Below are 27,440 nucleotides of genomic sequence, written 5' to 3'. Positions count from 1 at the left end.
TGAACATGCTGAAAACTTACAAACTAAGAATGCTCACTGAAAAACAACCCCTATGTCAGTGAATAACACAGTGATTAGCTCTGTGTAAGCCAAGGTATTTACTGAAGATATTAGGGGGAAAATGCAAGGAGGGATAACATCACAATCCCAAGATGACCATCCAGGTTTTAGGCAGTCTCTCTACTGTCTTGTGGCATGCTGAGAGATACTTTGGTATTGCTTTCCGTGTAAGATCTCTTTCTCAAACATATACTGACGTGCAGAGAGAACTGGAAGAGCTGACCAATATCAATACAGAGAATTAGCATGCCCTGAGGTTGAGATGCCTGTGGGTTGCCACCCACAATAGAATAGCTAAATAATATTAAAATTGCTTTTAAAATTATTTTTAGTATAGTAATAGGAACCTTAAGAAACAGTTGCTATGAGTAAAGACAAATCAGGGAGACAGAACATGTCCTGTCCGCCTCTCTCTGACTCTAGGCTTTCTTTATGATCTTTACCCTTCAATGAGTAGACTCTGAAATTGACTCTCAGAATATTTTATATAATTACTCAGAATGGACAGTCATTTTCTTAACATTTCTCATATTCAAATTTGGCACCATAAAATGTATGCCAGCTCAAAATACCCCTTTATATCCTCTTTGTCAATAAACTTTCTGTTGAGTGCAATCTTCCCTTCAAAACTTTCCCAACCTTTTTTACCCCCTTTTTTGCTAATGTATTCAGTTGGCCATTAATTAATCATTAAACTACCATCATCAGCAGCATTAAATTCTTACAAATTTGCTACTGCTCTTATTATGTAAAATGCTCCTCCCAGCTGTGTAGGTTCCAGCAAAGCATAATACCTTGTTGGGTCTTGATAAATCTATTTATAAAATGCAAATGTACCTCTTCCTGGCAGGCAAATCCTTTACAGTTGCACAATGATTTATTATACAAAATAGAAAATTAGGAGGACACACAGCTTATGGGTCATTCTTCATGAAGTCCTAGCAAACACAAACATTTTGGGACAAAACATGCAATAAAAAGAGAATATGAAATGGCAAGCCCCACTGCAAACTAAATGGGGTTAGTCTGGTCTTGTGGCCAACCAGGGTAGTACAATATCCACAAATAATTATGGGAAGGTCCAGAAGGAGGAGAAGAACACATAGAAATGACATCCAGAACCCAGCCCAGCCATACATGCATACTACTCTGATTGTCTTGCAATCAAAAAATTATTACGTGTATGAGGAAATAAGAAAATAGGAATATAAGCCAATTTACCGGTTACTGGAAGTAATGAAATTCTGTATACTCTCCACCAAACATTTTTTAGATAATGGTGCAGTTTCAAAGAAGGTATTGGCAAAAACCCCATTGGTGTAGGAGAGGGTTACAGTTAACAAGCTGTAGTGGACAGGACTCACTTGAGAGCACAAAGTACACAAACACACTGAATAATGGAAAAAGAACCACCAAACTTTCTCTTAGTCATGAAATGGACTAGCTACTTTGTAGGTGTCTACACCTGGTCTTGAAGTATCAATTTAAAAGACCAAATAATGATTAACATTAATTTTAACTAATTTTTCTAGTATTCTCTCTGGCAGTGGCCATCTTAATGAGGGCAGCCATCTTAGGGAACAGAAACCCTTCCTTTTCCTTGTTGTGATTCACTGGTCATTCTGTACTTGTATTTCCATTCACCTTAAGCTGCCCATTGTCCTCTCTGTGGTATAGTAAAGTTATACCGAGTGCAAAGGTGTTATATATCCACTATATATTTTTTACAAAGAGAGCAGTTAAAATACCTGACTTTCAGCCCTCTCAGGGCTTTAACTTAATGGGATGTGGATGCAGTTCACCAGCCACAAACCATGTCACTGGCCAACTACTTACATCACTGCAGTATTTCAAAGCCTGGAATGCAACACAAAGTGCACAGGGAATCTACATGCAGAAAGTTTAGTGAAATACTAGCAACAAAATCAGCTGCCCTGGGTTTGTACTTAAACCAGGAAAAATGCCTTACCTCCTTTTCCAGGATTTCTTGAGAAACAGCAGTAGGACTCTTATGCAACAGTAGTTACAGTAAAGGCTGTCAGCTCCACTTGGATCATGCCCTTCCTTCCCATCCCACAGGTCATTACTGCTGCTTTTTAGTGAGCAATATAATTTTAAACAGTCTGTCAATGAGGTATCACAAAGATGATAAAAGTGCCTTGTCCTAGTATCTAATGTGGATAAAATCAGTGATCCAACATCCCACAGGTGGCAATGCTCAACAAGCCCAGAGGCCTCCGGGCCCACATCAGTCAGGTCTTTGTGGGCAACAGCCACTGCATTTTCTGAGGGGTGTTCAGCTAAGCAATCTGCAACCTGGCAAAGGCAGGGTGGCAAATCCAAGTTATCAGTCATCTAGCTTATTCTTGTCAATAAAAAGCCTGGCATCCTTTTCCCAATAGTAAACAAAATGAAAAAATAATTAAATCATCAAGGACTGAGCACAAAACAGCCCAAACACAGCAGCCCAGCATAATTTCTTGAGGTAGTTCAAATCAGATTCCATTTGTGTGTGCAGGTGCCCTGCACTGCTTTCAAATCTCTTCCAGGAATGCTGCCTATCAAATAAGGAATCTGATGGTCAGGATTTCCAGAATGGTACTCATGTTGTGACCTTGGATAAGTCTGTCTTCTTGACAAAAACCTCGGATAAGTCTCTTTTTGCCATGACAGGAAAAACCTGCCACTTTGGGGGAATATATGGCCTTGCTGTTTTTTAGAATGGCATAATTTTTTTTTCACAGAAAAAAAAAATCTCATTTTTAAGAGCTTCTAAAATTAAAATGTCCTCTGTAGAAGAAAATGTTTGCTCAGCAGTACTTCAAAAGATTTTATTTGACCTGAAATAAAACACTGGTTAGCTCCAGGAAACTTGCTATTGTTCAAAGTTTTTTTCAGTTCATATATTTCTCCCTTGCTTTATGCTGTTTAACATAGTTTCCAATAAAAAAGCCCTAAAGTCAAGGGAAAAGGTGTGAAAACTTAGTTTCTTCCATTATTTTTTTTCTTCTGTTTTGTCAAAACACTTACTAAGTTTGCACTTTGAATAGCATGGAGGGTGATAGAATCACTTGAGTCATTGCCACATGCTAATGCAGCCTCTGTCTAAGGAAGCTCTGGGTCATCTCAGCTTGGTCCTGTCCCCAGAAATCTACTCAGGGTACCAAAGAGACAAGTTTTAACCATGCTAATACTGACAGTACGAACAACATCCTTTCCATTTGGCATTCATTAAAAACATGCAAATATTAGCAAAATGCAGGTTTAGCTGAGGGAACCTCATATTTGGAGAGTAGTGAAAACAAGCCACAGAGCCTGCACAGTCTCATGTGAGCACTACGGAGGTATCATGCTACTATTGCCTTCTCAGTGAGAAGCAGCACGGAAAGCAGTTAATGTAAACTCAACATTAAAAATTTCACTGACAATTAAGATGACAGATTAAACTGATCTACATGCAATCTGCAAACTTATTTGGCATTCACTGATTGATGCAGTAAATTAGATACTAACATCTCACATGCAATGTTATAAATCACTACCTTCACTCAGCAATGCGTTTGTGGTGTCAAACAATTTTTGATGCTGTGTAAGTTATTAAATTTTCTGTAGATGAAGCACTGAGTATCTGTTACAGTTTTAGGATGAGATTATGAACTGATACTTTCAATTTCTGGCCAAAGTTACTTGATGCTATTATAACTGCTCAGATTTCCTAAATTCAAGTGGAAATTGCTTTTCACTGTAATGGAAAATAGGAAAAGAAATCGAACAGCACCCAGTCTGGACCCAAACTTCTTTCTACTGGACACATATTTGAAGGTGGAGAGATGCTTTAGAATCATGATTTATTTCTCCAAAATGGTGCTCTTATGAAACCCCCATCTCTGAGTTTTGCTGAAACTCAATAGAATTCAGATCTCTTGTCTGAAGAAACTGCAGCAAGAAATGTCACAGAATGGCCCTGAGATCTAAGTACTTGGCCCAACTACTGCAAACAAGGCAGAATCCTTCTTCTGTGCTTTTCTATGGATATTACTTTCTATGAGTCAACAGGCCCCAAGTACTTTCAACTAGAGAGTCACAAATTCACAAGGTGAAGATATTCCCCTCCACAAATCCCAGGCAGTGCACGGCTCTAGCTTTAGCAACAACACTTCAGCTCATGGTTGTCAACACTAATGAGTTAAACTCGACCGTGATGAGATCCTGGAATTATTTGTAGCTGTGGTACAGGTAAGTCCCTTCGGTTGCAGGTAGACATCCTTCCCCAGCTGCATTGGCAGGAGAGGTTATTGCCTCCATCTGTTCGTGACCGCTTTCCCTCCTGATCCGCTGATGAAGCAGCATGTGCAAGTACTCCCTAATTTATTTCAGGCAAAGTCAAACAGGTGACACCAGAACAACAGTTCTTACCTACTCAAGGATTTTATGTGAAACTCTCTCATTTCTAAATGACAGCTGCTCTCTGGGCTGCATGAAAACATCTTACAGACTCTTGTGACCTGCTAAAAGCAGCAAAGCCACAATACAGAAGTGCTACAAGGCAGAGGAGCAGCTCAGCAGCTGTGCTCTAGTCACTTTTAAAAATCGGTGTTCTAAAACATCACATAATTCTGATACATGATAATGTTCTTACTAGTCCATGCAAAGCAATTTGTAGAAGAGCGAGTATTTCCCTTCCCTTTTTTAAAGAGGGCATACTGTGGAACATCAGACTGCTCACTCCCATTACATTTGCAGCCTTGGAAAAAGTCATAAACACAGCTTTGTCTTTTCCTGAGATATTCAGCTCAAGTCTGCTCCTAAACCAAGGGAAATGGAAAAAGTAACTTCAAGTGTGCTCAAGCTCAGAGGAAATTCTGTCTTAATTTATAACTGCTCAAGAGGGATCTCTCTTTAAACCAAAGATGGAGCTAAAAGGATGGGCTTATGTACAGGAAATTATTACAGGTTTTTTTTTTTTTTTTTTTTTTTTTTTTTTTTTTTTTTTTTTTTTTTTTTTTTTTTTTTTTTTTTTTTTTGTTTTTTTTAGATTAGTATTTGAAATTATTAAAACACAATGAACATATAACAAAAAACCCAAACAGCACCACTCTTGGTACAATTTTCTCTTTAGAAAAGAGCTTTTGGTTTAAATTTTCCTGATAAAGAAGAAACATTGATTATACTAACATAATGGAACAGAAATTCCCTGACATGACTCTTAATAGCATATCATGCTTAAGAAATCCTATCAGATGAAATTTAGACTAGAATTCAATGATCTCCAGGAACTGGATTTGAAATTACTTACTCCTGAATATAATGAGATATCCTTCAGAAGTAGGATGAATTAAGGTTCAAGACAAATGCTGAATATAATATAGATCTTAACCTCATTTGGAAGCAATGTTGTTTAAGGCTGTATTAAGGGATTGAGTTACCGCTTCTGCTTAAACAGAAGTGACAGAGTCATTCACAAGGGTAATAAAAATAAACAAGATAATGCAATTGAAAGAATTGCACCTACTGGTAAGGAAGTAACTGAAAAATTAATGTGGATCTTCTATTACCAGTCTTTGGAAAGCAGTATGGGATCCAATCTCCAAATACAACTCAATTTAAGTAGGTTTTTCAAAAACCCTTCATTGAGGGCTATAAGGAAAGCTGAACAACAAAAAAATCAAAGCTTTTACATAAGAGTGATTTTACAAGGATGCAGAGAAGCAATATTATCTACAGGACTCCATTAGAAGGCTCTAGGTTGTAGCTCTGCTTCTAGCAACAACCACTTTACCTTTCCCAAACATTCTGTATCTGAATGTTCTTCTGTGTGAAAGAACTGGGCTTGTTGCTTTGTAGAAATATACCTTCTTTTCTAGACCCATTAATAAAATATCTAGACAGGGGAAAACCACAGGGCTGGTTTCTGGTTTATAATTCATACAGGTTTCCAACTGCAGAGAGGCTTTGAGGTCTGACTGGAAGCACCCTGTCAAAGCTGCACGAATGAAGCTTGTTTTGGTAATGCTGGTATTGTAAAGTATGCCTGGATAGTACGATTAATCTTGCACTCAACAATCAAACTTTTTCCAGGGTTTATCCTAACAGACTCTGAATAAACTTCTGCAAAATAATTACTATAAAATTATTTATCTGGCATGGTAACCAGTGGGTGTTGAGAATGTTCAATAGAGAATCTGTTTGTTAAAGATTCCTTGCCTGACACTATTCATTCACAAGTGAGGAACTGGTGGGCAGGCTTTATAGATTATAAGTATTAAAGCACCTACTGGCTTTAAAAGGATAGTGCCGTTAGAAATCCCAGACAGCAATTCTTCAACCAAAGCATTGTCCCCTTTCTGACACTCTGATGATGCTATGATGTTAAAGGTGGAATGAATTGCCCTCTGAAGTGCCTCTTTTTCTCTCTGTTGACTACAGAGGAACCCTAGAGACTAGCTTTGACATGATGCCTAACTTTCAGATAGCTGAAGTCACAAAAGATGAATACCATCTTGTCTAACTTCATCCAACAAAGCACCTGAATGTCTGAACTAAATCTTGCCTAGGGAGATTGAATCTCATGATGTTGTGAATTAGATGAGTGGTTTATTATACAGATTTTATTCTCTGACAGTTTGGTTGAGGTCTAGACTGAGAATTTTGCTGAACTGCAAACTGAATTAGCTTTGAAATTGGAGTTAAGGAGAAGATTTTTTTTTTGGCCTCTTATCCACTGAAAATATTTTCTGGCCTTTGTTCAAATGCTAAAAAAAAAGGCAGGCAGGATCAGTGGAATGTACCTGCGCTGAAAAAGAGGTCTCCTAAACACTATTGAGACAAAGAAATATGGAGAAAGGGACAAGTCCATTGCTTGGCTCTATAAACTGGAAAAGAAACTGCCATTTCATTAGTGCACTATGCACTCTATATGAAGACTTGACACTTAATAAAACCCACACAAGTTCAGAAAGATTCCTTAGTGAAGCTCTGCCATGACCAAGCTCTGTCTCAGTAACGTTTGGAATTCACGCAACTTGCTAAAGAGGAGTCCTCAGAGACAGAGCTCAGTTATACCAAGGTGGCTGCATCTTAGGCAATGCCTAGCATTAACTAAAAACTCAAGCTGACAGCCAGTTTACTCTTTCCTGTTGCTAGAGATGCACCTGTAAACTGCTGGTTATTGTAAATGCCACAACTGGCCCAATTCTGTTCACTCCTCTTTCACTTCTAAGATGGATGAAAGGACTATATAAAAACTGTTTCCATTTCCTTCCAACTAATTCCATCCCAGGTGTCAACTAATCTAATGCTCACTCACTGTGGCCTGGCCAAAGGGCTTTGGTCATCTTTATTCATCTGTTGTCACTCGCCTTTGTATTTGTGCTAAGGAATTCACAGTGCAATTTCTTTGTCCTTTGCCTGTACTCAGTGCACAGCACAGACCAGACTCATCTGAGAGTACTGCTCTGAGATGGCACAGCAGTATGAATAAATGGAAATGGTAACAAATTTCTCTGTAGTCTTAACAGAACAGTATCATGGTGGGCTTGCAACGTATGAGGAGTAATTTTGCATGATTTCCATTTGGTGGCAATCTGCCTGGTCATGACACTTTGCTTTCATTTTCAGCAATTACCCTAATTGTCCAGGAAAAGAATGCAGTGTTTATTTGAAAAGTCAAAAAATAATATGAACCAGAGAATCCTCTGACTGCTGTTACACTTGAGAAAGGCAATTCTAATGCAGTACAGACGCTGCTGCTGACTGGTTCTGCTGGTAACAGAAGCAGCAAGTAGAAGCACATTTATTATAATTTGAGGAGAGCTACATGAAGCCCACATTCTGCAAATCAACAATTAAGATGAAGACTACTTGCTACAATATAAACTTATAATGGAGTAATAATTGCCCTAAAGGTTTTGTGATGAGATTAGACAGGCAGGAATGTTTTGTGACTAAATGGAAAGAGGAGAAATAGGCTTGTCCAAATGAGAGAAATTGCCTGATTTCACTTGGGAGCAGAGGAAGTTGGAGGTGCTCCAAAGGTGAAATTAGAGGAAAACATAAGATAAACACTGTAAGCATGGAAGACCACTGCAAAACACTCCGTGCAAACATAAGCAGGTCAAACATCTCTTTTCCAACATATGACAGAAAAGGTTATTTGCATTTCTCAGTTGAAAGTTATATTTTTAGCAAATAGACTATGTATTGCAACCCAATTAAAAAAAATCGATATAACTTTATAGTTATATGTATAATGGCAAACAGTAAGTGTCAGCTTCAGCCTCCTTTACCTACAACGAAAGAACAGCTATAATTGAAATCTAACTCTTCTGTTGCCTGTGAAGGGATGAGCAGTGACGAAGAAACTGAAATCCAAATCAGCAATGTTCCTATCAAACCTCTTGTTAGGCTCCTCCTTTTTCCAAAAATATAACCTAGGGATAGATAATATACCTAGGGATAGATAAATATACCTAGGGACAGATCTTCAACTGATGCAAACAGCTGAAGCTCCAACAATTATTGGGATGATGTACAATGTGCTTTACAAATTTCACTGGCAGAAACTCCTTACAAGTAATTGCAGAGTTACTCACTTCCTTTACTTTGGGAAATAGCTTGCATGCAATAAATACTTCCTTTACTTTGCTGTCTAAGCCACTTGGCAATTTTTGTAGACAGGTGAGTCATTTTCCTACTGTTTTGTTACTGATGGGTACAACAAGAGCCTGATGAGTGAACACTGTTGCCAAAAATTTACACTTAATGTTTCTGATCTTACAGCCATTGCTTTCCTTTTGTTATGGTTGCACTAACATATGTTCATGAACACACACCCAGTATGACTTTCTATAAATCAATAGCAACACTGAAATGTCACCATTTTCATACGAATTTTTTTTTTATACTGTATAACCCGGTGTTGGATTTACGCAGTTGTTGCCTACAGCTCTAAATGATGCTTTAAAAATCTAGTACATAATTTAAGCTTAAATGCATGGAATATTCACTGCTGTAGTCTACAAAAAATAATTTACTCTAGGTTGTGACTGACAATTCAACCAAAAGAGCTTAGATCCCAGTATGCCACAACTCATCATCTCACAGAACCAGACAGATTGCCTCTCAACTCTCAAAGGTTTTAGGTATCAAAATAGCTGCTTTGTTCATCTCTATTCAAATCTAATGAAAGATCCACCACTGATGATTTTTTGGAACATGATAAATGTCTCTTACAGAGCTGACTAAATTATGTTTCCTTGTAGATCTAAAAAACATTTCCAAACCTCTTATTTTGCTTACAAATTTGCTGATACTCCATCAATCATGTCCCATGAACAATACACTTCATTCTGGAATTGGGCTCAGGATCCAGCTGACTCACTTAATGCTTGCAACCTCCCAGTTACACAAAACTTCAGCAGTTCAGCAGGCAGTCAGTTAAAGAAGGGAGGGGAAAAGGTATTCTTAAAACTTCTTTCATGTTATAAAACCTGACTGCAATCTAAGATCTTGTCATCCACGTGTGACTTCTGGATCAATAAGCCATACTAGCAGGGCTTTCAAAGGCTCGATTCACAAAAGCCCTGTATGCCTCATTTATGGAGGTACTCTGTAAAGCCGCCTCCATGGAGGCACCGTGCACAGTCTGCCCTTTCTCATCCTCACAGGTGGAAGGCATGCCTCAGTGCAGTGCAGTAATGATGGCATTTTTGAAAACTCCTAGGGGACTAAGGAGTGGGGCTCCCATTAATTTGTGCTCCTAAGTCACTTGGCAGCTTTTGAAAGTTCCTCATTTCCCCACATTTTTCACACCTTCAAAGTAAGAGAATTGCAACAAACGGGTTTAATGATCCCGACTGAGATTCTGACGTGCAGCCACTGGTTGTGAGTTTCCAAATACAACATAAAGAACTTTAATTTGTTGAAGCTGCTTTTCAGAAAACTTTGCTCCCCCTTTACAGATTCTTAAATTTTTTAGGAAAAAATCTAGATGTTAGGTTTAGTCAGTTGTCATTTCTGTTTCTGGATTATGGATTTGATTTGGAATTATAAGGTCAAGGCATTTTGGTTTCAGTTGTTCTGTTTAAGAGCATTTACTTCACTGTATCAATCACTGATGTGCCACATGTCTCTCCCATACTGGATTCAGTACAGGACTGTTAAACCATGTCCGTGGTTAGATGTAGCAATTGTTTTGCTAAAAAAGCTGGTTGCAGAAGACCTGTAGAAACAGTACAGCAAACTGGGCTCCCTGAGGCAGAAAGCATGAGGTTTTGGACAGCAAAGGGTCTAAGAGCACAACTGGGGCAGATTTGCAATGAAACCTCGGACACAGAAACCAAGCTGAACTTGAGAACTTAAGATAAGCCCTGGGCTACAGAAGTGCCCTGAGCCAAAATCTAAAGAACTCTTCCCTGTGGTGAAGAATTATATCTTTTTATCAATCTTAGATACAGTGCACTGCTACAGAGCAGTGGTACCTCAGAATCCAGCGTTGGTATGCATGACATTTAGGCACGTTTTAAAAAAAACTAAGGTTCTTGCTGTCTACTTTATTTCATTTTCAAGCAAACACAGAATATCTTCTTTCCTTATTGTGCCATCTTCTCCTCATTCTTGTTTCTCATCTTTCAAAACCTATTTTGCTCATCAATGGCTCTGGTGAGATGTGCCACAAAAAAGGACTAGTTTCCACCTGAACATTCCACATATTTATCTTTGCTTTTGCTAATTTTAAATGTGAATTGATTCATGCTTGTGCATTTCATTCAATTTTGACAATTCACTGAATTTCCTTTACTTTGTTTCTTTGCCAGTTCAACAGATTATCCATCTAGTTAGTTCAGCCCGTTTGATTGAGTGGCTATCTGATTAAGTTTGATTGCTCTAGTTAATTAATTGGATTGTAAATGTTTATTCCAATCACTTTCTAACTGGTCAAACTTCTTAATCATTTTCACTATCTAGACCAATTAGTCCTGCCTGATATCCTGTCATTTATTTTCAGCATTGCTGGTTTATCACCATCTCTTCTTTCCTCATCTCTCCCTCTCTCTGTTACCTGAAGGGAACCTACAAGAAATATGGACAAAGATTATTCACAAGAGCATGTAGTGACAGGATAAGGGGGAATGGCTTCAGACTGAAAGAGAATAGGTTTAGATTATTAGGAAGAAATTCTTTACTGTGAGGATGCTGAGACACTAGAACAGGTTGCCCAGAGAAGCTGTGAATGTCCCATCCTTAGAATTGTTCAAGGTCAGGTTGGATGGAGCTCTGAGCAACCTGACCTAGTGGAAGACGTCCCTGCCCATGGCAGGCAGGTTGGAACTAGATGATCTTTAAGGTCCCTTCCAATCCCAACCATTCTGTGATTTTATGATTCTATGCTTCTGCTCACAGAGTCTGACTCTATCCTTTTTGCTTGATCATCTCCCTCTTCTGTTCTGACTTTCTAAGCTTCCCCGCTGTCTCTCACTTCTTCGTAAAGAATTACCATTATGTTCCTTCACAAACATGAATGGAGTTGAAAAGCCAGGTCTTAACAACTTAAAACCTCAGTCCTATTTAAATCAAAAAGCCTTTTCCTACAGCTAATAAGGAACTTCATGGATACAAAACAGAGCAAAACTATCCCAACTTTGTTTTTGCAAAAATCAAAGGTCTGCATGCCCCCTGTTACAGGCCAGCAGTCTTTTGAAAATGTATGGGTTCATTCTGGAGAAAAAAGGGAGAGTGGGACTGTCATCTGCTTACACAGTGGAGTCAGATTGCATAAATCTTTGAATAGGGAGCAGTACTGGTTTAAAATCATTGGGTCATCTGCAAATCATCATTGTCCTTCCCATTTCTGAAGTGATAATAGCGAATCTTATGATTGTTTTAATAAATCCAAGCAGTTAAAACATCACAAGAAGTAAGTGGCAGCAATTAATAGTAATAAAAATAAGTTCAATTTGGGGAAACCAGATTACAGAGTTCATTTTCTTTCACTGAATCAATAGCTCCCCTGTTGAAATAAGCCTTAATTAAGGGAGAAGGTCAGGGTAAAAATCATATACAGCATTAAAAAGATAATGTATTGGCCAATTTTTCAAGGTGTTAAAAAGTACTTAAGACCCACAAGTGCCAACATTTGCAGTGTCTCTCAAGCAGTTCCTAGTACCTCTTATAAGCAGATCCTTCCCTTTGGATTATTAAAGCTTTGGACTTTAAAGGCTGAGATTTCTCAATTCTGTTTCTTAACCCAAGTCACCTAACCTTTTGTGACTTAGAGTAGATGAACCTGCTTAGTCAGGTAATACAGTAACTTTGCCTAAGAAACACATCCATTTGGAGCTGCTCTGGCAGACTCCAGCCTTTCCATCTTCTCTATGGCAACATCTATTTTAAAGACCAGTTTTAAGTGCATTATTACACCATCTAAAACATTTTTTCATAGCTCCCTCCTCTGTATCCTAAAAACGCAAATACATGGTCAGTTGACTACTAAATAAAACAAAAGAACACTAGGTCCCATTCAAAAACAAACTGGCATAGCAGACCTGTGAAAACCAAATGCTTTAGATATTCAGGTTTGTTCCCCCCCCCTGCTGCCTATTTGGTAAGCACACTGATGTTCTAAATAGATTAAATTATTTAACATAACCCTCACTGTCTAAATCTGGCTCCGCAAGAAGTAGGTGTTCACAGTCAGCAACAGAAATGCATAATCAGTAATTCATTACTGCAAGAAGCTACTCTACCACTAATTGAGTTACTGTGCCTTTTCTAGGAGCAGTATTAAAACTAAATTTGCTTAATTTTTTTTATTCCTAGCATTACTATAACTTAATTTAAAAAAGATGAAAGTGAAAACAAAGATAAGCCCCATAACAAGTTCATTAAATTTATTTTACTTAAATTGGCACAAACCACAAGTGAAATAACTTTCACTTTGGAATGACTTTAAAATGATTTAACTTCACTGCAGCCACCACACTCATCCGTAAAGCAGTTTTTTCTCCAAGACAAGATCCCTACAGGATTAAAACACTAGCAGGTTAGAGATAGATTTTGGCACACAGGCTGAATTCACAATAATCAGTCATACCTCATGGGGGAGCAGAGGTGAATGGGGAGGAAGGTGGTTGCCAAAGCATTTAGAAGCAAATATTCTTAAAATAGTAAGGCTTTTCCAAATGCCTACTTAGTGAAATTAGACCCTCAGGAAAACCAGCTCAGTTGAACTGTATAAATAGCATAGGCCACTCCATGGAAAATGCATCCAATCTGCTTGATTTTATTTTTTTTAATGAAGACACTTAATCCAAACATGCTTAATAATTCCCATTGATTTCAATTAACTCTGGATCTTTCCTCTGGCTTGGTAAGGTCTTTAACCACTGCATTAATGCCAAAGGAAATTCTCCAGCTTCCTTTACACAGAAGTTACCTGGATAGGCCAAGTAAGTATTATGGTAAATGCTGGTCCTAAACCTCAAGTAAAGACAACTACTTTTGAAATTATGACTACTTTTCTTTTTTTAATCCTGTCTATTTTTCAGGTTTTTAACAACAACACAGTATTGACTGTGCTCATTATCCTGTTCATCTGAATTTCAGGATGGGGTGGATCTCAAGATGACATAGTTGATTCCACTGAGGGTGCATATCTTCTTTCCCCCATCCCATAATTGCAACTAAGTAAATAATTAATAATAAAATATTGTCACAATTAAGCTAGTTATTTCATACAATTCTGTAAATATCTTGCAGTTTCACTCAAGTGAAAATTACTTAAATGTTATAGAAAAACTTTTAAAATTAATTAATTATTAACATCTAAAGTAACTGTGCGTCATGAGGGACATCAATTTGAAACACATTTAATTTTTTTTACAGTGAGAAGAAGTAGTTGCCAGAACAACCTCCCCAGGGATGTGGTAGAGTCCCCATCACTGGAGGTTTGTAAGATGCAGCTGATCAGGGTTCTAGATAACCTCACCTAGACTTCCTTTCACATAAAAGTTTGGACCAGATTCTCTTTGGAGGTTCCTTCAGCCTGGGCTGTTCAGTGATTCTATCACACACACTGATGTAATCTCAGTCTTCTGTTTGGAAGAGGTTAACTTTTCTAGGCAATTTTCCAGTAGGAAGCATCAAGAACTCATTTTGAAAACGGGCTCACTGGTATTTCATTAAGTTCAGTTAACCACAACATCCTGCCATGAAATTAATTTATAAGACAAACTGCAAAAAGTGAGCATACGTGGGAAAACCGAAATGATACATATTCAGGTTTTGTCTGAATACACAAAACCATCATTTTAATAATGATTCAGATACAGAAGCAATCCTGTTTGGAGAAAGCCCTTATTGATCTCCTGCAGTTGATTCATAAATCTGTTGCTGGACTATTTATCAAATGGAATCATGAAAAATTCTGTCTGGCAGTTAGCCGTATTTCTTCACACATGTTGCATGTCCATACCCATGCTCTTTCCTTGCTATCTCTTCTTCCAGTAAAATAACCTCCTGGTCTCCAAAATTTTTCCTTTCTTGAGAGGTCCTCTGCTTTACATCAAGGATTTTGCCTTTAGTACAATCTTAACTTCAATTTTCAGAAATCTGCGTTATTACAACCATGAGATCATTACAAAACTAACTGCCTACAACTCTGAAGGTAATGAGTGTATTTCTATGTACTTTCAGTATCTACTGAAAAAAGCTATTGCTGAGTGGACGGAAGCATTAACTTAATCAACAACACACAGTCTCTCCCCTCTCCAAAATAAATGGTTTTTATGTTGCTTACCGAGCTTGAAAACTTGAAAGCTAAGTGCTTCCTCTTGGACAGGCTGAGTGTCTGAAATAACTGCTTTTGACAGCCTTGGAGCATCATTAAACCTTTAACACGTTTCAGAAGCATTTGATCTCCACGCCCCTTACGTAAAAATTTACTTAGAATTGGTAAATCGAACAGTGCTAAGTAAAACAAAGTCTTGTCATTTACTTGTGTTTACTATTAAGTACTTTAATTAAGACTTTTGGAAATAAGTTAGCAAATTAATTAACTTACGACTGCAATAAAAAATCAGTAAGAAACCCATTAAATATCATAAATAAGTCAATACATTACTTAGGAAATGAACTCTATTTTTATTACTAGAAATTACCATCAACTATAAAATGCCACTGTACCAATTACTTTACATGTAGAAGGAACAAATTCCTAACTGATGTTATTAAATTAATATATTACTTCTCTGCAATTTGTAAATTTATTTTTTTTTGTGCTTTGGCTGCTGCACTTATTTAAATAGTAAGTTGTAAGAAACAAAATTAGGCAATCAATAGCTTAGGTTTTACACACTGACAAACACGATTTGCTTCACATTTAAGTCAGTAATTGAAACTCAATTGGCTGTAGGATGATGGGCAATGCTACCTGTTGTGCTGAGCCAAAACTTATAGAAATACAAGCAGTCTTTCTATTGACTGTTGGGGCTTTCTGATTGGATTCTAACTCCATGGCTGAAAAAAACTGTAAGAGCTTTCCCTTTCTAATGGAAATTGGGAAATGTGAAGATATTCAAGTGACAAGTCACTCTGATTTTCTAATCTGCTGCAGTATTGACTGAAGAAAGGGAAATGTGGGGTGCAATTAAGACACTACAATGGTAGACTTATGTTTCCACTCAACTATTTTTAATTAGATGGCATATGAATCTAGAATTTTTAAAAATTCAGACTTTGATCAGCATCTGAATCTATTTAAGTTTTTAATTTTAATTCCCCATTCAATCCCATTTAGACTGTTATTTTTTTGGTTCAAATGCAATAATTTTTTCCTATGCAAAATCTTTTCTATGATTAAAGAACCAAAAAAGTGGAATTACCAGTGCATAAAAGCAGATTCCAAACTCAAGCTTCTACCTTCTTCAAGCCCTTGTTGTTCTTCACCCAGAGAGTGGTTGGGCCCTGGAACAGGCTCCCCAGAGAAGTGGCCAAAGCACCAAGCCTGACAGAGTTCAAGAAGCATTTGGACAACACTCTCAGGCACATGGTGCAACTCTTCAGGTGTCCTGTGCAGGGCCAGGAGTTGGACTTAATGATTCCGAGGGGTCCCTTCCAACCCAGCATATTCTGTGATTCTATGATTCTGTATCTAACCCGCATACGCCTATGGAAATGGGAGCCTAATTTCCAAAGATTGTCTGTACACCTAATTTATTTTTAAATTGCATTTATGGTCTTCAAAAGGCTTAGAAAAATGAGGCTGAAGGCATGTTACTGTTTCTCAGATGTTTCTTTCCTAAATTCACCCACGTTTTATGTGCTTCAGTGACGTTAAGATATCCAAGTAGGTAAGCTGCCCAAAGGCTTCTAACATCTGCAGAAAAATTAGATTTAAATTAATCTTTTCCTATTACATTCCCTGTTTTCTCCAAGCCTAGGGTGCCACCCTCAGCTGCTCATCACCATCTTTTTTTCTCGTAGAAGGACACAGTACCACATCTTAGCTGTGTGCAAAAGGCCTAGTGGTCTAAACCAACTGAAAAGAAAACCCCAGAATAGCCATTTGCTACAGATCTGTAGACAAAATGGAAGATTTGTTCTTTCTTTTCCTCACAGTGTGTCTTAATGGCCTCAGCACCTGACATCCGTCATCCGCGGCGCAGTGCTTGGTGTGGGTATGAGCTCACAGTCTGTCACTTATGGTTCCCCTTCAAGTGCTCCCAGAGTCTGTTGCAATGAATTCCCAAAGCACTGTAGATGTGGACGAGTTCTGTCCCTACACCAGCAGCAGAGCAGGTGCCCTCGGTCTGAATATGCCCTGTGCTTTCAGCACAGTGTCAGTCTGTTCCTTTCCGGAGCCTTGAGAGCACCTTTACGTACAAACAGTGCGATAAATCCCTTAGTACAACTGGCATTTGTGGAGAGCAACAAAACTGACCAAAATAATGTATGTTCTCCAGCACATTTCCCTGTCCTAGACAGGCTGAGAAAAAGACAGGCAGCCCAAGTCAGCAGTGCTCCAAATAAATAAAATGGACAAAAAGTAATGTGTTAAGAGCTATAAGTAGTAATATTCTTCACTGACATGCCACCTAAAGATTTCAGTATGATTCACAGGGTCCATAAAACTGGTAGAACTAATATGCAGCTGCTTCTGGCATAGGGCACTAAATTTACATACTTGGATTGATAACAGAGCTTGTATCTAAAAAAACAACTTCCATTAAGGTTGCCCATTATTAAAATTCCACACATTACATTGAGCTATTAGGGGTTGCTCACCAATAACTGCTTTGGGATATCGCCAAAGAAAAGCATACATTTTAGAATCAAGTTTTCCACAGTTGTTTAAAAAACAATCCTGAAATTTGTAACCATGAAAAAAGATGGCTCGCAAGAAGTCTGTCTATGAAAACCCCTGATCTGTTCTACTTTCTGCTGCAGAAAAGCAAAGTTGTCAAGATAGGCAACTGGCAAACCAGGATGAATACTCTGTTTCTCCTGAAATGAAATTTTCATAGAAATCCTGTCCGAATGGAAACATATCTCCACCCCGGCCCTGGCCCTGGCCAACTTGTTTTTAACTTCTTCCTTGGAAGGAACCCTGCTTTATTTTTTTTATTTAAATGATTTATTTGACAAGAACCTTTCATTCTGTGAAGCTTCCATTACAGCCAGAAATCATGCTCCTCTCCAAAAAGGCATCAAAAGATTATGAGCTAGAAGCAATAAAATACAGTTACCTGAACTGCAGTTCTTCATCGCAAAGGAATCCACAGCTGCTACGCTCTTGTTCCCAGCAGCAATATACTCCAGTGAGATCCGAAACGGCTTCTCTAGGTGTCCAACTCTCCTCTGAAGTAACACCCATCTGGTCTCAGCATAGAGAGAGAGGAAAGAACAAAGGAGAAGAGCCGTAAGAAAGGCTACATTACAAGGACCAAATCCCCCAAAGGAGCTGCTACACATATGGCCACTCACACTGGGCCTCCTACCCTAGTCCTCACTTCCCTCACAGTGCCCCATGGTCAGGGCCTTTCCCTCCCACAGATTTTACAAACGCAATTTCTAAGCACCAAGACTTCCAGTCAGCTAAGATGTGGAAACCCAGCTAAACAGTAGCTTATTGCTCTGTTCTGTCACACTTCTGTGCTCCCGGATTTCTCACAGATGCCTGCCTGCTGTTTAAAAGAAACCTAACTTTCTGTGCAAAGCAAGCTGTGAAATCTATAGCACACATGCTCACCCCCTCTAAATATCACTCCTGATTCTCACTGGCAAAGTCTCTTAGTCACTCAGTCAGTAAGACAGTCTCCAGGGTTGTACAATAGCTATAATTCCCAGGTCTGCAGCAGTGGTTAACGTGCTTTGCTTCTAATTCAGTTGGCTGGATGGCCTATGCATGCATGAAGCACTACAACTAAAACATGCCATTTCTCCTCCTCTCACTTCCTCCCTCCCTCCCAAACAACAAAAAGTCCCAGCAAGTAAATCAAGAAACTGGATTAGCAGCTCTGGAGACTAACATCCACACTTGGAGAGTGCTTCCACTTAGTCTGCTTGTTGCCAAGAGTAAATGGGAACAAAAAGCCTGTTTGAACTCAATTTATCCTCTGAGATGTTAGAAGCCATCAAGGCCTGGCTGTCTTTAATGCCCACCTTCTCCCCTCTGATCAGCTGGGTCTACTGCTTTCCCCGAAATAACTTGTGCCAGACAGCACAAGAACTATTCCTAGATCATCACACCACCTTCTCATTCCACTTCTGTATCTAGCAAGACATGTCCAAAGGTAGACAGTAAAAATAAAAGTATCTATCTTTTCCCTAGTACACTGAAATTCTGATCTGCAAGGAAAACTTTCAGAAATTAAATACTTGTAAGATAATATAGTCTAGTCTATTTCCTCTTTCATCCTTAGGCAGAAGGCTGCCAGTAAAACCACTTGATGCCATTTGTGAAGGGCTGCTTCCCAAGAGACACATATTACTTCAGCAGCAATAGGGATCCCATCACCTGTTTTGCTCCCGTTTATTCAACACCTGCTCACTAACTACAGACATGAACACGGACAAGAGATTTCATAAAGTCACTCAGTCACTACTAATCAATCCACTTTTTCACATTTCTATCTTTGTACAGGAAAAACACAGCAGCAATGAAGAAAGATCTCTCTGTAGCATACTCTAAGTGGTCAGCTGGAGTCAAACAAGCCAACAGGAGTCTAATAGAGCTGATTAGGAAGTGCTCTTTACAGCTCTAGCTGCAGCTTTCAAAAGATGAGAACAAAAACTTACTGTGTTTCCTTAAGTTGTTTTTAAACACCAATATTAAGCATTTTTGAGGAAGACTGTAACTATTTCTGGTTGTCAGAAATTTTTCATTGCTTTTACATAAACCACCACATTTTTTGTTACTCTTACAAAAATATTTCTCATCAAGAACCCCCATCACCCCTCAGTGTATGTGTTTATGCTTGTCCATGATCTGTGAACGCAAGTTTTTCTTGGGGAAGGGAACCCACTGGAACTGATGTTCGGAGCAAAGGAAACTACACAGTTTACCTGGCATCCATAACAAGAATCTCCTTGTCCAGAAGTACACCAAAATTTGAATGTTATGAACTTAAGAGGCACTTCTGAAAGGAAATCAAACAATGTGTATTTGACATTTGCACCAATCAATTATCAATTGTGCCTGCTACAAGCATGGATCAGTCCCAACACAGGCCCTACACTGTGCCCAGTTAGGAGACTTTTCTTTGTTCCAGAGGCAGACACACTGTTTATCTTATCAGGGACACAATGGTGTCATTATGCTCCAATGAACTGGACAAAATTCCTAGCAGGCAAGGAAGCTGCCAACAGGTATGTTAAGGACCTAAAGAAAACTCCTGAGCAAGGGCTGCATAAAGACCCTGCTGACAGCTACAGCAGTTCAACTTGCAACTCATAAAAGCAAACGTTGCTTTTTAATGATATACTAGATGTCTTCGTCCCTCCTTTTCCAGCAAGAAGAGTGGAAATAAGTCTGCTGAATTTCCTTCTTTGTTTACAGTTATTTTCATTTCCACATCTCATCTTCCAAATTCTGTGCTTGAGGCTCCCACTTGATGAGGATGTTGGCATCCTCACTTTTTCTGTCCCACTCCCCCAAGAGATAAATTTGCTTTTGCTGAAATTAAATAGAATAAAGCATTGGGAGTATTTTAAATGCCTAGCTTCAGTGCATGTTATTTCTTTTGATGTCATCTCAAGTTAGGTATATTTTAAGGATTAGAGGATACAAATTTCCCTACAAATAGAGTCAAAACCCACCCTAGATTAATTTTGATTATGAAATACAAAAGCATCTGTATGTCATGAAAATTGTTTTTCTCAGCTTCAGAAGACTGATGGATTTTAATTCCAAGTACGCAGTGGCTCTCAACAATGATTTCCATTTCTGTGCTACCACTAACCCTCTGGATAAATGTGCCAGGAGTTTTAGGAATTGCTTTTCTGAGTTACTGGTGCAATAACTTTAGTTTGAGATTCTCAGGCCTCTCATAGTTTACCACAGAAACTTTATTAACTCCCAGAGCTCTTGCCAAGCAGGTATTTTATATCACCGCAATGCAAGATTGGAAAAGGCAGACTCACTCAAGCTCAGATTCATTACAAAATATATTCATGCATCGTGGTACAAATTCCTACAATAGGTTGCCTGAGACTCAAAGATTCATGTGAAAAGAAATATCAAGTATCAGCCTCCTTCTTCAGAGACACGAAAATAAATGAGCTAAAGATGACATTAACTGGTGGTTTTATCAGGAATACTAAAAATAGTTACTGGGTCAGTAGAGGCACCTGTGGCAAATTCAGATGGGAATTTATTCTGCCATCATTCTGTGGCAGAAAAGGGACTGATCTCCAAACCTTTCTATACAACACACTGTATTTCATAGACCCATACTCATTTGCAGATCCTATTACTACAGCCTGCCTGGCAGCAGCAAGATCTACTTCAGCATAACCAATATGTATTAGATGTTAATTAGTAGTAGCTTTATTAAATTTCTATCAGTGGCCTACATGTTAAGAATCTAATTTTAGAAAGCATTTTAGCAAGGTAGCAGAAAAGTCAGTCATCTTTAGTGATAGATGGGGGAACACCATGTCTGGAACCTGTTCATACTGAAATCATGCTTAACTGATGACAGACTGATGCAAATACAGGCTCTAAGTGGACAGTGAGGTGAACTGTCCAGAGAAAACTGGCTGAACTGCCAGGCTCAGAGGATTATCATCAGTGGTACAAAGTTCTACAAAGCTGTAGGTCAGTCACTAGAGGTACACCTCTGGGCCTATAATGTTTTCTGTCTTCATTAATGACCTGGAAAATGGGACAGACTGCACTATCAACAAGCTTCCAGCAAGATGGGAGAAGCAATTAATATACAGGACAGTTGGGGTCCCACAGTTGGGAGAGGGGTCTTGAGAGGCTGGAGACTTGAACCAACAGGAACCTCAGGAGGTTCAACAAAAGGAAATGCAAAGTGCCATCTCTGGAGAGGGAACAATCTCATGCACCAGCACAGGCTGGAAAGTGGCTTTGCAGAAGTGGATCCTGGTGTACAAAATGCTGAACATAAGCTAGCAATGTGTCCCCAGTGACAAGAAAGGCCAGCAGCTTCCCGAGCTGCACTGGGAACTGCAGATCACAGGGGTGATTCTTCTCCCCTGTTCGGCACTGGAGAGATGTCTGGAGCACTGGATCCACTGCTGGACCGACATGACTTACTGAAGTGAGTCCAGCAAACAGCCACAGAGATGATTAAGAGGCCAGAGCATCTGACTCAAGAGGAGGCTGAGAAAATTTGGATTGCTTAGCCTGGAGAAGAGAAAGCTCAGGAAGGACCTTGTCAATGTTTATATGTTCTGGGAGCATGGGAAGAAGACAGAATCGGACAGCAGTATCCAACAAAAGCAAGCACAAGGCACGTTTGCTTGAATTGAAAACCAAGAAATTCCATTTAAACACAAGATAAAACTTGCTTACTCTAAGGGTGACTGAATAATGGAACAGGTTGCCCAGAAATCTTATGGAGACTCTATCTACAGATATTTCAAATGTGACTGGATTTGGCTCTGGATAACCTGTTCTAGCTCACCCTGTATTGAGCAGGGAATTTGGACTGCTCAATCTCAGAGGTTCCTTCCAACCTCAACCATTCTGCAATTTGTGAAACTTAGGTCCCAGAAGCAAATTACAGCAGATAATAGATTGCTCCTGTTATCCTCTGCATAATCTCCAAGAACTCTAGAGGGGGATAAATCAGACCAGTAAGCTGACAACTACAGGGACAAAAGCATCAGTTACTGTACACGTCACTGTCATCTCTGCACAGCGTTCAACACCACAGCCTATTTTTCCCACAACATAGGCCATAATATCCATGACGATCTCTCTGGATACTGCCTCAAGCAATTAAAAATACTGCAGTTTAACATTTTAATTTAAACCTTCCTGCAGTAAAACAATGCACTGTATTTTATTTAGGCACTGCCCAGTGTCTTGATACAGCAAGCCAGATCCACAACAGGTCATTCACTGAAGCTACAGTAAGAAAGAAGCTGGCTGAGATATCTAGAATCTGCAGTATACATCAATTTAGACAGAAACTAACAACACTGTGTCTTAAGTGACAGAGTAACCAAAAATCCTAGATCCAAATATTTGCTGACTTCAAAGAAGTTCAGACCTGGATATATTATCTAGAAAGAATTTATTGCTTAAGGAAAGTGTGGGCAACACCCGGTGTTTCTCTTACAAGGCTCTTCTCCAAAAGAGAAAATGCTGCTGGCAGAACCTGAACACAGATTTACACAGGACTACAGGGGCTGAATTTTCAAATGACCTTCTGTATACTCGTTCACACTCCTTAACCGAAAAGTATACTAGAAACCACCTTTGGCCTCACTCAGCCCTGCAAGGGTGAGGCGTTAGATCCCAAACAAGCCAAAGTACTACTCTGTAACCTAAATTTTCTTAAGCCTCCCATCCATGACTCAGTTTACCAGATGCCAGGTACCAGGTTTCAGAAGCCATAATCCAGTTTTCATGGAAACCTAATGTCTGAGATATAGTTATAGTTTAGACACACTTCAGTTGTTCATGCAGCATGTAGCTTCAGCAGGAACACTTTCCTGATTAATTCTAATCAATACACTAATGCTTTAGATGCCATTTTGCATGCTCCTCTGGGTAATGCCAGCACTGATTAATTGCAAGTGCATGTCAGGATGATTCTCTTAGAGGCAGTGAATTTAAAAAAAAAGTGCTAGAACTCTCAAGTAAAGTCTCGAGTCAGAACACTTGCATACTGCATTTGTCTGTCTTCATGGATAAATGATTTTGAATCCAATTAACACATACATACTCTTTCATCCTGCTAAACAGAGGTTTCAAAATGCTTGATTGCAGCAAGCTTCGGGACTTTGGTTTTGACATCCCATGTATAGCAACTATCTTTGTGACCATTCCCCAGACATCCAACTAATTCTGGAAGGTAGAACTAATTTCTGTGCCATCAGCCAGCCTGACACCTGTGTTGTCACCTGTGTCACCACCTATGTCTCTGGTGCAATGCAGTTTGTACTGGTCCCAAGGCATAAGTTAAGTTTCACACCGTCCCAGCTCTGACAAAGCCACTGCTTTCGCACATTTAGAGAAAATTTGAAACAAAAAGTCTTCATCATAGAAGAAACATATGGAAAGAATTAGAGAAAAAAAAAACCAAAACAAAAACAAAACACCAAACCAAAGAATAAACCCTTAAATCCCATTGCCTTATGTATAGTAAAAGGAGGGCTAAATGCACTTGAACTGTGGTGTGGGAGATGAAGAGCTGCATGGCCCCTCCTGGCTCATGATTCTGATTGTGTGCTCCCAGCAACTAGTAATGGTCAGTTGAGGGAAGAGACGACCTTCAAAATATCTCCTCTTTTAAAGAAGAAAGCTCTCTGAATTCAAGCTGTATCTGGCTCTCTTATCTCCACTCCAAAGAAAAAAAAAAAAGGTGGAATTTAACAGACTCCTCATAGCTGAGTAACAGTGATTTTGTTTCTTCTGGTCCAAGCTCTCATCTAAAGTACTCCTGTTGCTAACGAGACTTACCATGGTATGCCTGTGAGGAAAATGAATGTATCTTGGCCAGGACTTAAGTTTTTCCTCTTTGGTAAAACGTTCAGCAAACTTTTGGGAATTACAAAATTAAATAGTAATAATAGCAGCTGCATGAGGGTATTTCACATCAAAATCCGCCTGTGGCAGTGAAAAAATTCATTTTGAGAATGAAACCTTTTTAAGAGCAGAATTAAAAATTAACAGTAGAAGTCCAACAGAGAATTTTCCCCCTTTACTAGATGAATTGGTGAAAGAATATAACCTTCTCCATCCTGCATGCCTTTGCATAATTGTGCAGGAGTTTACAATGGGTTTTAATCTTGCCTCCATACTGCTCCAGACTTTTCTTTGCTTCAGCAATTAATGGGCGCTGTACAAAGGAAGAACTAGAATAGACCTTTTCAAGCTGCAGCCAATACAAAATTAAAATATTTTTCAAGGAGATGTCAATAACATTTTAAGAGACAGAAGGATTCAAAATAAAATCACCTATATGAGTCTGTGTAAACACTTTACAGCTCAGACAATATGTTGTCTTGTAATTTCTTTTAATTTTCAACTTTGAATTAATTTCAGTTTACTGAACTTAAAATTACTAAAATGACATCAGGGCCTGAATTTTAAGCACGATAACATAGTCTTGAAAAATGGCAACAAATAAAGTTATTGTACAGTAATTCAAGAGATGAATTAGTATTATAGGAGAAAATTCTTGATGCACAACACAAAGTTTGCAATGTTAATTCTTCTGCTCACGGATAATTCTACTTTATAAGAGAAAGAAAAATGGTATACCTTTTCCTCTATTGATTTAATGCCAGTTGTCTTTCTACCCTTTTCAATGGCCTTTTGCATAAGCAAGACATAACAGTTAGTGATAGGTTAAACACAGTTAAGACCTTTATTCGTGTCATTGGCTCAGACCTTTAACATCCCTGTGAGTGGTTCCAAGAATCCTTCCCCGCCCTTTCCTCAAAATGCCTTTAGAAGATGCATTCACAAAAGTTTTGCCATTAAAAAAAAATAATTGTAATGATTTGCTCTCCTGTTACTCTTTTCATCCTTTTAAGATAAAACTAATAACACTGCCACCTCCTCCCATGAAAATGCCCTTATTCTGCTAGGTTTGGCTGATGAGTCAGGAACTGTGTAATTACCTTGCCTAGAACAGGAAACCAACAAGATTTTGGCTCCAAACTGTGGCACAAAGTGCAGTGATACCCCTTTACATGTGCTGGGAAGAAAGCTAAATCTCCCTTCCTTCTAGGATTGCAATGCTGGGTTCCTTTGTACAGCTACTCTACTGAGAACTGTACATCTGGGGAGATATTGCAGTATGGCAGAAACTGCTTTAGTTTCAGTACAGTGAACACAAGCAGCCCATAAAGGATATTTTTATGTTATACTTATTCCTGGATAACAATGAGAGTTTGCAATTAAGCCACTACAGTTTTCTTGGCAGTAAACCCTTCTCCTATATTTAGAGCATGCTACACAACCACAACACAACTACTCTACACAGGAAAAATTATTAAAATGGCAGATGAAACCTACAGAGAAAAAAAATATCTTTCCCTGTTAACTTCCATACAGTTAAAATATTTTTTTTTAATCTCTTTCCTGAATTTCTCTTAGAAAAATCAGTGTTACAAAGATTTTGCCTTACTAACCTGTTTAAAGAAAATTCCCTGCTCTGAAAATCTGAAGACTTACATTTGAGCACTACAAAGAATAGAAACAGTCTTCTGACTGAAGAACCACACCCTTACAATTAAATATAATTCTTGTGATTACAAATGAGAAACTTTGAATGGAGTTCATGGTGGAGGGAAAACATCTTTCCAACAGAGTAACCTGGCATCTCTCCACCAGAACATAACCCACTAAATAAATGTCAGGGTTATTTTATTTCAGTTTTTCTTTTTAAAAAGTCTGTGGAATGAGTAATTCAGGTACTTACAGGATGATTTTTGTTACTGACACTTCAAAATGTAAACTTAATGCTACAAACATGCTAAGAAAATCATCTAATCGAAAACTCTGCTGGTCAAGAGTGGTTGAGACATGAGAAAGCATTGTTGGTTTTTTGAATGACAGAACACATTACTTTAATTAGCCACTTCATCATATCCAATAAACAGTTCTGATATTTTTTTGGTGGGAGCTCCTTGCGGACATGACAGGACTAATCACTCCAGGAAGAGGCTACTGCAATCGCAAATATGGTAGAGTTCAACAACCTGCCCAGAGCAATATGTTCATCTGGCACTGAACTTTCCATCCTGTTCTCCAGTTGAACCACGCACAGTGAAACTTTCTTCTGCCTCTTGAGAAGTACCTAGTTGGAGGCACTCCTGGGATGCTAAAATTAGCAATCATATCCAAGATGTAGCATAAAAACTGATGTGAAAAGAACAGATCAGCATCCTTTTCTCATGCACAATGGCTCTTTAGTGTCACCTGCTCTTGTAGTCCTCTCCCTATTTGCATATGAACCTGATTACACTTACTTTAATGAAACTAACACTGCCAAAAAATGAGATTTCACTGTATGAAACCAAGTTGCAATAACTGTTGGCAGCATGTAAGCCAAGGCAATCCCAGGAACACTGAGCATTCATACAAACCATTATATCTTTCGATGATTATACAGACCTCCCAGCGCTTTAGCATAGAAATCAAACACCTCATTTTTCGGGTGGGTGAAAAGGAGGAACAGCAAGGTTATATGACTCATTTAGTTAGTAGCTAGATGGCAGAACTAGGATCAGAGAGACAAATTTCTGATTCTTATTCCTATGTCCTAATCCACTGAATCATGCTGCTTCTGATGAAGGTAATTAAATTTAATGCTTCAGGGAGTAACTTAATTGTCTTTGAGGATCCGAACGAAATTCTATCCTTTCAACCCAATGTACAAACACTGTTTAGGTGTGCCAAAGAGTATGCCATTTTTTATTTAAATATTGAAAGTAAAACATAATCTAATCCTAATTGCAGCCAAATACAGTCAAGGCTTCAGAAATACAGGATGTCTTTTCAAAGGGAAGGGTAGTGGCAACATATTCTGAAATAACTGAGTTCTCAACAGCTGCATCTAGAAGACCAATTAAACCAGGATATTTACCTCTGCACTCAGTGATGGCTCTTCAAGGCACAGCTAAAGGAAAGTACGAATATTGTGTCTGTTACCACATACATGGTGGAATTACATCCA

The 27,440-nt window shown here is 38.7% G+C and overlaps 1 protein-coding gene across 1 annotated transcript in view; it reads right to left on the bottom strand.

Annotated features, from left to right (window-relative positions):
* ALK (ALK receptor tyrosine kinase) overlaps window positions 1–27,440 on the bottom strand; it is a 313,240-nt gene that overhangs the window by 90,340 nt on the left and 195,460 nt on the right. The window contains exon 5 of the mRNA XM_027890791.1: window positions 17,802–17,929. Within this exon, the coding sequence (XP_027746592.1) occupies window positions 17,802–17,929 (128 nt within the window). The remainder of the gene's footprint in view (window positions 1–17,801; window positions 17,930–27,440) is intronic.

The sequence above is a fragment of the Empidonax traillii genome, unplaced genomic scaffold, assembly GCF_003031625.1.
Source record: "Empidonax traillii isolate 1590-97213 ecotype Southwest subspecies unplaced genomic scaffold, ASM303162v1 scaffold297:size655095, whole genome shotgun sequence".
In the NCBI taxonomy this organism is placed as follows: Eukaryota; Metazoa; Chordata; class Aves; order Passeriformes; family Tyrannidae; genus Empidonax; species Empidonax traillii.
The sequence above is the reverse complement of the archived record's forward strand: the minus strand, read 5'-3'. Positions and strand labels throughout refer to the sequence as shown.